We start from the raw sequence: 12,319 nt of genomic DNA on the forward strand, positions 1-12,319 counted from the left end.
TAACATAACATTGCTGACTGTAACTTCTGTACAGAGATTGGAACATAGGAATAGGAGTTAGATATTTAAAAGCCCCGAGCCTGTTCCGCCATTGAGTGAGATTATGGCTGATCTGTATCTTAATTCAGTTTACCCACCTTACCAAATAAAAATCCAGTAATCTTAATCCTGAATCTTCCAATTATACTAACACGACTTTTGGAGTTTGGAGTTCCAGATTTCTCCCAACCTATGTGGAGAAAAGTTTATTCCTGATTTCCTGATTAAATGGCCTGGCCTTTTTTAAGATTTAAGCTCCTTTGTTTTCAATTTCCATTTCCATAAAGGGCAGCACGGTTAGCACTGCTGCCTCACAGCACCAGTGGTCAGGGTTTGATTCCAGCCTTGGGCGACTGTCTGTGTGGAGTTTGCACGTTCTTCCCGTGTCTGCATGGGTTTCCTCCGAGTCTCTGATTTCCTCCCATAGTCCAAAGATGTGCAAGTAAAGGTGGATTGGCTGTGCCCATTGTGTTCCGGGATGTGTAGTCAGTCATCCAAGCCTGGAATCAAACCTGGTTCCTTGGCCCTGTGAGGCAGCAGGATCAAAGAGGCAGTCTTATGGAGTGGTTTAAAGAGGTGAATGAGGTAGAAACAAAATGAAGTAGCAACAGTTTGAGAAGGAAGCTCACCACTTTCCCAAGGTCAATGAGGGATGGGTAATAAATGTTGGCACAGCCAGCAATGTCCACACCCCATGAGTAAATTATAAAAAGATGTTTGGGAGGGATTTGCAGAATGTAGAGCCTATAAATTTGAAAGCACATCCAAAAATAATGGAGCAATGAAAATTGAGGGCCATAGCAGGGACCAAAATTGGAGGAGTGGACAGATCTGGGAGAGGGTGGACAGAAAACCAAAATATCTGGTTAGTTGGAAATTCAGTATTCATAAAATTACTCAGAGTTTCTATTTGATTTATAAAAGGGCTTTCATAATGAAATTAGGATTCTAAATTCAACACTCAGCTTATCTTGTGTTGAGAAAACAATCTTGTATTCCCAAAATCTGAGGTATTGTGATGCTGCATCGAAGGTAATAATTTGCTGGTGCTCAGCACATATTTTTTGATTATATCCAAGTCACACTTGTTGGAATGTAAGACGCATCTTGTACCCTTTTAAATGTGCTGGGTTGAGAATTCAACTTCCTCCTAAATTCATACTATTCCCATTCACCTGTCCCATCCATGCTTACTCACCTACATAGTTTCCCTGTCAAGCAATGCCTCGATTTTAAAACACTTATCTTTGATGTCAAATCCTTCCATCACCTCTGCGTATTTCTGTAATCTCCTCCAGCCACACAACTTCCTGCACTCTTCTGTTTCTTCCCTTCAATTCTCATCCTCATTTTCTTCCATTAAGGCACTCCTTAAAACCCATCACTACCTCACCTTTCTGTTACTCTTCCCACCCCAACCCCTCTTCTCTTTAGCTGTAGCTCCCCCTACCCCACATCTAGTCCTGAAGAAGGGCTAATACCCAAAATGTTGACTTCTCCACCTCCTGATGTTGCCTTGCTTGCTGTGTTCTTCCAAACTCAAGTTTGATTCCTTAAAACCTACATCTGCAACCATGTTTTGACTGTCTGACAAATAACAGCACAGCTGGGCACGTGATTTTCCTTTAGGAGGACAGAGTGACCTACTCTTTTCCTCTTTCATATATTTGTATCTGCCTGCTTGCAGTGTGGCAACGTATCTGAACATACTATCATATAGCTGTTTGCCTCAAGAATGCATGTAGCTGCTGCTCAAGCTCAGAAACCCAGAGAAAAAGCCGATGACACTTCACACACATGGGCCTGTCTGAATCATAAGAAGTGCCCTTGACTCCCCACTTGCTCAAGGACAGACTTTCTGCCTGGCTGAGCTGTCCTTCCATGCCCTACCTTCAAAGCTATAAGTTGCATTACTTACCTTTACTTACTTTAAGCTTACCTTAAGTTCCTCTGCTATTGTTAGCTTTAAACTGGAGGCTAGTAGAAAATAGAAATCCTTGGCCCTTACTCTCAATTGGCTCCCTCTCCTGTGTCTGCGAATTCTTACTTTCCCTGTGTTAATTCATAAATTTACATTTCTAAGAAATACATTCTTAACCGCTACTGCTCAACAAACAATCAACATTCAACTTTCCTGTGAAGTCACTGAGACTATTTTTCAAAGAAAACAATATTTTAAGAAGTTTAAAGAAATTTTAGGCTGTTTTCTATTTGAAGGATTACCACATTGTTGCTATTAAGAGTGGGTTCTACGCAAATAAAGCTAACATTTCACATTAGGTAGATCAATCATTTCCTTTTTATGAGAAATTAACTTTGGGTGTACTCTTCAGAAAACATTGAAACGTTCGTATGAGGAACTTCACTAGACCTTTTTTTTCCCTAATGTTGCCTGCTTCACACATTATCTGTCGACTCAAGTATTGCTGAAAATGAATTCATTTTATTGAAGAATTTCATCTTGCACTCAGCAGGGACTTCATAAGAATACGACTGTAAAGGGAAATAACATTGTAGACTCTATGACATGAGAGTGATGACTATTTATCAAATGGATTTTGATTGATAAAAGGGCTGCCATGCAATATGCACCAGTTAGATGATGACTGATAATTAACTGCCAAGCTTTGTTTAAATTTAAACCAGTCAAGTTGATTCAATACCTTGACCAAAGGAATAATGCATAGAATGGCTGTTGCCTATTTTGTTACTTTGAAACAAGAACAATGTGTACGTATGCTTTGACGTTCTGCAAAGAACAGGACAATGAAATATAGAAACATACAAAACAGAACCAAGAGTAGGCTATTCAGCCCTCCAAATCTATCCTTCCATTCAGTATGATCATAGCTGATCATCCAATGCAGTCAGTCAATTTATCAGTCAGAGTCCATTTGCCAATCAATATTCTCGAGTCATATAGCATCAAATATTGTTGCCTTTTATATCAGTATCCTTGCAAATGTGCTGACAAGACCATGAGGAAAAGCTGTGACAGAAGGTGTCTTTTTATCAGCAATACTCAAATTCTCTAATACCAAATCACTACAATTCTACTCATTATGAAAGGACAATTTGATACTACAATGATCAGTTCAATCAGCCTTTGTAGGTTGCAAGATCAATGCCTCAGTAATGGCTGCATTTTGACCCATGATGGCAGTAATTAACTGAATAATGCTCTTGAAACTAAAGGAGGACTTCCCCAGGCAATGCTCAAGGAGTTGCTTGGATCTGGATGATGGAGACCCATTTACTTTCTTCCTTTTTCCACATGGTGCAGAGATATGGTAAATTATGTTGGGATTTCAGCATGGCCTGAAAGATGGATTTGTCAAAAGACAAATATAATCAGTGGACAGATCCAGTAGAGAGTTTCCACTTGTCCAGCCACTTAAAACATGGAGGCACTTTCTCTGGATAAAGAACTGATCATTTAGGAGTGAGATGACGAAATGACTTTGCTGAAAGAGTTGTAAATATTTTGAATCCTCTCCATAAGAGGGGCTTAGATGTTCCATTCTTGAATGCATTTAAAGCTGGGATCACCAGAGTTCTGGCTTCTCATGGAATTAAGGAAAATGGGAAGGTGGAGTTGAAGCCTAACCATGACTGTATTAAATGTCAATGCGGGTTTTTCAAGACAAATAGCCTTCTCCTGCTCCTATTGATTGTTTTTTTTTGTTCTTGAGAGTATTGTTGAATCTTTTGAAACATAATGCACTAGGCCTCTCCTAAATGCTGATGTTAGGGCCAGGTTGAGAGCAGATGGTAATGCTAGGCCGTGTATTGCCTGCTGCATTTCCCACCTGTAAGATGGCAACAGTGGAAGGTGTTCCCAGCTAAACAGCAAGAAGGTTCTGTTGCCCCAATCCATATAGTCTTTGACGAGGCAATTGACTTCTGGGACGTTCAGAGGCCGTTCATATGTTTGAAATTTTGCCATTATCACTAAAACTTACTTATTTACCTTTAGGTCGAAGAAGTTTATTAATTTTGTGGAAAACTGCCTGGTGAAGAATCATTTACATCGAAGCACCACTGAAGCACTGTTAAAGCATTCATTCATCCGTGATCAGCAGAATGATCGGCAAGTTCGTATTATGCTGAAAGATCATATTGACAGAACTAGAAAGAAGAAGGGTGAGAAAGGTACAAACTGCTTCTGTTACTCTAACTGTTGATACTGGCCATTGCAGTTATAGTTTCATTCTTCATTCAGCCATGGGCAGTTGTTGTAAATCCTGATATGCTCAATTTGTCAGACAGATATGCATAAGCTGAATTTCTGTTCCTTGTTACAGGAAGACTGTACAAATGTATTCTAAAAATCCTGTAATGTCATTTCAATTTGTTTTGCTGTATAGTATTGAACGTGACAATTTATGCTTCTTGTGCTGCTAAGGTCTGAAAGCATTGGATTTACCTTTGCAATGTTTATCTTAAACACTCAGATAGACTTACGTATACTTGAGTAAGACATTGTCTCAACTACAGCTCAAGCTTTTGCAAACTTTCATGACAACTCAATCTCGAGAATCAGCTACTTGATTCTTCTTTGCATTCTACTTTGGGTTGAAATGACTCCCTTGTGTTATTTTGGTTCAAACCAGACAGATTAGTCAAGAAGCAGACTCGACAGCAGACTGCACAAATCCAGCTTTAAAACCCTCCTTTTCCTTGATTGATTTTGTTACATAGCTTTCTATTTGTTTCTAATAACTGGATGTTAAGTGTCAATTTCACTAATTCCCCCATATCTCTTTTCACTTTACCATCAGTTCTTTCAACACTATCTGGAAAATCTGCTTTTCCTGCATTAAGTTGTGCAATACCCTACACTCACTATTTGAAATTTAATTCAACGCCAGTTATTCAATTCCATGTTTTATTAAATTATTCTGCTTATTTTATTTTACCTTTGCAAATTCGCCAATTCTCTTTAGTTTGTCATTGCCCACTCCAAAAACACAACCTCTGTTTCGCAGAGAATGAACTCCTTAGACACAAGCACAGGAATTCGAAGTAGCACCAGGCCATTTGGCCCATCAAGCCTTCTGTACCATTCAATAAGATCATGGCAGATCTGATTGTGGTCTCAACTGCACCTTCCGATCTGCCTCCTATGTGCTGTACTAGTGTATATATTAGGGGCCAGAGTAGGAGTAGGCCTTTCAGTCCCTCAACGCACAGCTTATCAAAAACCAAAACTTAATTAAAAGAATTAGTTCCCGTTTCTGGACCTACCGAATATGAGCTTCATCATTATCACTTCCTCTAATTAGATGAAACAGAATATGAATATAGTGGAAGTGAGGAAGATGAAGATGGATTGAATGAAGATGAAGGAGAGCCAAGGTAATTTATTCATTGAAGTATTTATCCAATTGCATTTTGAAATTTTCTGTTGAATCTGCTTCCAACAACCTTTCAGAGAGTGTGTCCTATCAATCTCAGTTTGGTTTGTCTACCAAATTCTGTTGCATTATGCCTCCATTCCACCATGTGCTACTATTCCTTGTTTTTCATAGCATAAAAGAATCCCTACAGTGCGGAAGCAGACCATTCAGCCCATCAAGTCCACATCAATCCTCTGAAGAGTATCTCACGCAGACTCAACCCCCTATGCTATCCCCATAACCTTGACTTAACCAGGGCTAACCCATCTAGCCTGCACCTCGCTGGACACTATGGGGCAATTTAGCCAATCTACCTAACGTGCACATCTTTATGTTGTTGGTTAAGAGAGAGAAATGGCTCAGAAATTCAAGTCATGAGGAAGCTGTGACAAAATTGTTTCCTGTTCACAAAGGGGAGAGTGAGGAGTGCAGATGCTGGAGAGTCAGAGTCAAAAAGTGTGGCGCTGGAAAAGCACAGCAGGTCAGGCAGCACCTGAGGAGCAGGAGAGTCAATATTTCGGCTACCTTTAAAAACAAATTTGGTTTTATAGGATGTGTTTCAGACTGTTGTATTGGGTTGAGATAACACTACGGCTGATTGACTTTAATCAGCCTTCTTAACAATTTAGGTCCGTGATGCATGACATGAAATTCAACGTTAGCAATATCAGCTCTGTCCTTTTCTCTCACTCATTCAGAGATGACGGCGTCCCTGGTTAGGCCCGCATTTATTGCCCAGGCCTAATTGCCTAGAGGGCAGTTAAGAGTCAACCACATTGCTGTGGGCCTGGAGTCAGACTCAGTAAGGGTAGCAGCTTTCCCTAAAGGACATTAGTGAACTAGGTAGGTTTTTTTTCCCCAACAATTGTTTCATGCTCCTTTGATTAGACTTTCACTTCCTGATTTCTTTTGGACTGTGAATCCAAATTGCACCATCAGCCCTAATGGGATTCAATCCCATTACTTGGGTCTTTGGATTCACAATCCAGTGATAGACGCAGCATCTCACCTGTGAAGAAGCAAAATTCACTGCCAGGACTTATGGAGCGATTTCAAAAAGTGTGGCACTGGAAAAGCACAGCCGGTCAGGCAGCATCCGAGGTGCAGGAGAGTCGGCATTTTGAGCATAATCTCTTCATCGGGACTGATGGAGCTGTTTGGCTGGCAGCTTCCAAGGGCAGAACATCCTCCGGCTATAGGCAGCATCCCGCCATGAACCACTTCAGTTCACCGCCGGTGTGTTAGAGCTGCAAGGTGTTCTTCCTCACAGTCTGTGAGCTTCGAGACAATGTTTTCTTGAGCAGGAAGAGACCATTCAGCCTGCAGTGCCTCTGCTGGCCCTTTGAAAGAGTTCTCCAAATTATGTTGTTCCCCTCCAGCCACCATCTTATTCCCTCTCCATCTGCACCTCCCCCTTCCCCCCCATCCCAATTTTTTTCCTCATATCCCTTAAACCTTTGTTTCCTTTTTGTAAAATAAGCATCCAAACGTATGTAGTGATTGTGAGGGGAAGGGTGAGAGAAGAATTTCAATCATAATAGAAACACAGAACATAAGAACAGCAATGGGCCATTTGGCCCTTCTGGTCTGCCCCACCATTCAACATGATCCTGGATGATCATCCTACTCAGTACCCTGATCCTGATCTCGCCTCCATACCCTTTGATCCCTTTAGCCTTACCTGACCCATGGGCCAGGAGTCTTTTGTCAAGTCCTACCTGCTCCAGAGGTGTGTGAAAGCATGTCTAAGAAAATTGATCAGAAAAATTGGTTAAATGAGAGAAAGAACTAATACCTTCTTGGAAACATTCAATGCTTTGGCCTCAAACACTTCCTGTGGCACAGAATTCCATAGACTCACCACTATCTGCATGAAGACACTTCTCCTCCTCTCAGTCCTAGTATGTCTCCTTAGACTATGAGCCCTGGTTCTGGCAAATGGTCACTGGAAAGATCTTTCCTGTGTTTACCATGCCTACTCCTGGTGGAATGTTCTAGACTTCTATGTAATACCCCCCCCCCCCCCCCACCCCAACCCCTTCATTCTTCTAAACTCACATTTAAGGAAAAACAGGGTCTCACATTCAGTTGCAGCTAAACATTTCATTCATTGTGGCGAATTAGTTCAACACACTGCCTTTTAATGCAAATGTTACTCTTGTCGAAACATTTCACCTCTGTTCTGCCTGAAGTGATCATTCCCCAGTTTAGCATTGTGTACAACAAAACACCCACAAATTTGCCTTTCCTGCTAAAACAAGTCAATTTGGAAAACAACATTTAATGTCACAAGTAGTTAAAATTGGCAGATTCTTTCCAGCGATTGGAGTTTTTCTTTTGTAGAAGATGCATCACACACAGGGAATTTTCATCATCCAGCCCAAGTCCATGTTCCATCCCCAGAATATGTCCAAGTCTGCTCCTTCACCTTCTGGCTAATGTTGTTCTGTGGTCTCCACTCAGTTCCATTGTTAACCAGCCCGGGGAGTCGACTCTACGGCGAGAGTTCCTACGGCTACAGCAGGAGAACACAAACCGGGCAGCAGCTCAGCAACAGCAACAAGTGCTCCAACAGCAACTGCAGGAACAGGAGAAGTACAAGCAGCAACTACTGGCCGAGAGGCAGAAACGCATCAATCAGCAGAAGGAGCAAAGGAGGTGGCTGGAAGACGTAAGGGTTTTTGTTTTGTGCTGTTCACTATTGTTTCTGCCGTGTTAGAGAGATTTTTGCTTTCTTGTTCCTTTGTTCCGGTCAAACGTGAACATTGACGCCTAGAAAGGAGAAAAAAACAAACTTGGAAATAAAACAAACTGGTCCAACTCATAAATAGAAGAGCGATATGACCAGTACATCCTATTCTTTTAATTCATTCATGGGACGTTGGCATTACCCAGCATTTGTTGCCCAGAGGGCAGTTAAGATTCAGTTTGCTGTGAATGTGGAGTCCCATATAGATCAGTTCAGGTAAGGAAGGTAGATTGTATTCCTTAAAGATCATTTGTGAACTAGATGAGCTTTTATGGCAATAAGCAGTAGTATTATGGTCACCACTAACACTCACCTCTAGGCCAGGTACTGGAAAATGGTAGAAAAGTGTAGATATGTTGGCATATAGGTTGAAGAAGCTCTTCTGGCCATATGACTCTATGATATAAGTCTAGTGTTTTCATTCAATTTTTCTATTGAATGATATTTTCACCATCTGCCATGGTGGGATTTGAACTCGAGTAACAGAACATTTGCCTACGCCTCTGGATTACTAGGCCAGTAACATTACCACAAGCCATCGATTCCCAGATTCATTTCCACATATGGCTGGGTTTATTACAAATTGTGTATTTTTTAAAATCCCCTGGGATGAATACTTTGGGGTGAATGGTCTGTTCCTGTGCTGTGCAATCTTATATAATCGGTGGCTCTCCAATATATTGTTGTCTTCTATTCGTGGCATTGCCCATTGTCAGCTCAGACAGTGAAACAAGAAGCTACTGACATTGTTTATGCAGGAGTGCAATGTCTGTTGGATATTAAAGAGAGAAATGTCTTCAGAAGAAAGAGAAAACACAGAAAATGGCCAAACCATTTTAGAATTTTTTTTCCCAAAAGCAACCATTCCATGAATTGCTGCTTTTCTTAATAAAACAGGGAATGTGCCAAAGGTTTTTCACAAGCTGCCAGGATGTTATCTGGAGTCAGAGTCACATTCAGTTGCTTACATCTGAATGGAGTGCTCCATAATGGTAACGTGGGCCAGGAACTGACATTGATCCTGGACCAGGCACATGAACTCCAATGTGAGCATCGCAGCAACCCCGATCTGACCCACAAACCTGGGACCGGTTAGATTGTCCTGAGGAATCTGTACTGAGTTTGCACATTCCCTCTGTGTCTGTGTGGGTTTCGAGTGCTCTGGTTTCCTCCCACACTCCAAAGATATTCAGGTTAGGTGGATTGGTTGTGCTAAGTTTCCCTGCAGGAGACTTGTGCAGGCTTGGTGGGTTAGCCATGGGAAATGAGGAGTTATAGAGATAGCATAGGGGGTGGGTTAGGGTTAGGGTGGGAAGCTCTTCAGACTGGTGGTGTGAACTTGATGGGCCAATGGCTTGCTTCCACATGGTAGGGATTGTGTGATTCTATGCAAATACTATCGCTACAAGAGCAGGTCAGAGGCTAGGAATACTGCAGCGAGTAACTTACCTCCTGACTTCACAAAGCCTTTCCAGCATCTACACGGCACAAATCAGAAGTGTGATAGAATGCTCCCCACTTGCCTGGATGAGTGCAGTGCTGAAAATGTGTTGCTGGTTAAAGCACAGCAGGTCAGGCAGCATCCAAGGAATAGGAAATTCGACATTTCGGGCCAGAGCCCTTCATCAGGAATGCCATTCCTGATGAAGGGCTCTGGCCCGAAACGTCGAATTTCCTGTTCCTTGGATGCTGCCTGACCTGCTATGCTTTAACCAGCAACACATTTTTAGCTCTGATCTCCAGCATCTGCAGACCTCACTTTTTACTGGATGAGTGCAGTTTCAACAACACAAAACTTGACACAATCCAAAACAATGCAGCCCACTTGATTGGCACCACGTCCGTAAACATCCACTCTGTCCACCTCCAATGCTCAATAGCAGCAGTGTGCACCAGTTACATGATGTATTGCAGAAAATCACATAGGCTTCTGAGACAGCACCTTCCAAACCCATGACCACTTCCACCTAGAGGGACAAGAGCAGCAGATACATGGGAACACCACTACCTGCTCATGCCTCATCCCACCCAAACCCCCACCCCACCCCCAAGCCATTCACCATCCAGACTTGGAAATATATTACAATTCCTTCACTGTTGTTGGAATTCCCTCCCTAAGGGTATTGTACTGTAGGTTGACACACATGGACTACAGCAACTCAAGAAGGCAGCTCACTATCACCGTCCAACCAGAACCATCTTGGGTAGATTCACTGCCATCAATCCTTCTTGTATTGTGCCAAGTTACTGGTAGGAAGTAGAAAAGGATGTTGAAAAGTGTGGTGCTGGAAAAGTGCAGCAGGCCAGGCAGCATCCGAGGAGCAGGAGAATCAACATTTTGGGCATAAGCCCTTCTTCAGTAGAAAAGGATGCCCACATAAAGTCTTCAGCAGAGATGGGCACAGATGTGATAAGCACTAAGGGTTTATTACAGTTTACTTATTAAAACAGAGGTGTATGATAGTCTCTTGTCAGACATCAGATTGAAATTAAGAGTAAGTTGACTAAAAGAACCCAGCACTAGAACATCAAACAGAAGACTTATTTACACCCATTATCCTTTTATTGTTTTCTTCATGAATAAGTCCTATCTTGTCATGTGAGGTTAGCTGATAATATCAGTTATCCCATTTCCGATGTTAACTGCCTTGATAACACAAATTAAACCTGTTGTGCTGTTCCACTTGTGCTTGGTGTTTCACTTTCCAATGAAATCTGGGAGGTAAAAACAATGACTGCAGATGCTGGAAACCAGATTCTAGATTAAAGTGGTGCTGGAAAAGCACAGCAGTTCAGGCAGCATCCAAGGAGCAGGAAAATCAACGTTTTGGGCAAAAGCCCTTCATCAGGAATACATCTGCATTCCTGATGAAGGACTTTTGCCCGAAACGTCGATTTTGCTGCTCCTCGGATGCTGCCTGAACTGCTGTGCTTTTCCAGCACCACTTTAATCTAGAATGAAATCTGATATCTATCTGATAAAGTTAATCTACGCATCTTAAGCTTTTTAACAATTCTCATTTCTGTGCTGACTCACACAGCACCACAAAAGGGAACAGGAGCTGCGCAAACAGCAAGAATGCGGGAAGAAAAAGCCAGAAGTGACGGAGAGATACAGAAAAGAGCAAAAGAACGGAGGAGAAGAAGAAAGAAAATGGGCAGAAGAGGAGAGATGGAGGATTGTGGAAGGGAAACGGAAAGTTGAACAGAAACAGGTAGGCTTTCACTTCCTGGGGTCAGGAAACTCCTTCGGGTAGCATGGTGGCTCAGTGGTTAGCACTGCTGCCTCACGGTGCCAGGAACCAGGGTTCATTTACACCCTCTGTCTGGATGAAGTTCACATGTTCTCCTTCTGTCTGCATGGGTTTCCTCTGGGTGCTCTGGTTTCCTCCCACAGTCCAAACATGTGCAGGTTTTGTGGATTGGCCATGCTAAATTGCCCATAGTGTCCAGGAACATGCAAGCTAGGTGGATTCAATGGGAAATGTAAAGCTGGGGTAGGTCTAGGTGGGATGCTGTTTGGAGGACCAATGTGGACGTGAAGGGCCTAATGGCCCGCTTCCACTCTGTGGGGATATTATTCCATGATACTAAAGCAGTTGCATCAAAAATTCCTTTCTCAGGCACTGTTGTAACATTTTGTCGTGCAGTTATTAATGACTCTCATGAAATATATTTTCTAAAAGTCTTACGTTTAAATATCTTTGTTGCTGCCCTCAGAATGGCCCTAAGTACATGGCAGTCAAGTACTTTGGAAATGTTCCCAATGCTTAAGAAATGTGACAGCTATTTTACACACAATCAACTCCCACTGACAATCACAAGCTGGTGACCTGTTTTAATCATGCTGGCTGAGGGATAAATATTAATCAGCTCACCATGCTCTTCTTTAAATAGTGCTATGGATTTTATGTTCCATCTTCATGAACAGAACGGCCTCAGTTTAATGTCAGATCCCAAGTGACAATGTAGACCCTGTAGACTCTGTAGCGCTAGCTCAGAGCTACACTGAGGGTGAGTGTAGATTTTCATGATCAAGTCTCCGAAGTGGGATTGAACCTGCAGCATCCTGCCTCGGAAGGAAACGTGCTGGCACTGTGCTACAATCGACATGCATGCTGTAATAGCCATC

General features: G+C 42.2%; 1 protein-coding gene across 2 annotated transcripts in view; it reads left to right on the top strand.

Moving 5' to 3' along the window:
- The window catches only part of si:zfos-2326c3.2 (mitogen-activated protein kinase kinase kinase kinase 4), a 290,366-nt gene that overhangs the window by 158,930 nt on the left and 119,117 nt on the right, over window positions 1-12,319 (top strand). For both annotated transcript variants that reach the window (XM_060832025.1, XM_060832026.1), the window contains 4 exons: window positions 4,016-4,191; window positions 5,325-5,397; window positions 7,902-8,109; window positions 11,229-11,402. In XM_060832025.1, coding sequence (XP_060688008.1) covers window positions 4,016-4,191; window positions 5,325-5,397; window positions 7,902-8,109; window positions 11,229-11,402 — 631 coding nt within the window. The remainder of the gene's footprint in view (window positions 1-4,015; window positions 4,192-5,324; window positions 5,398-7,901; window positions 8,110-11,228; window positions 11,403-12,319) is intronic.

The sequence above is a fragment of the Hemiscyllium ocellatum genome, chromosome 11, assembly GCF_020745735.1.
Source record: "Hemiscyllium ocellatum isolate sHemOce1 chromosome 11, sHemOce1.pat.X.cur, whole genome shotgun sequence".
NCBI classification, from domain to species: Eukaryota; Metazoa; Chordata; class Chondrichthyes; order Orectolobiformes; family Hemiscylliidae; genus Hemiscyllium; species Hemiscyllium ocellatum.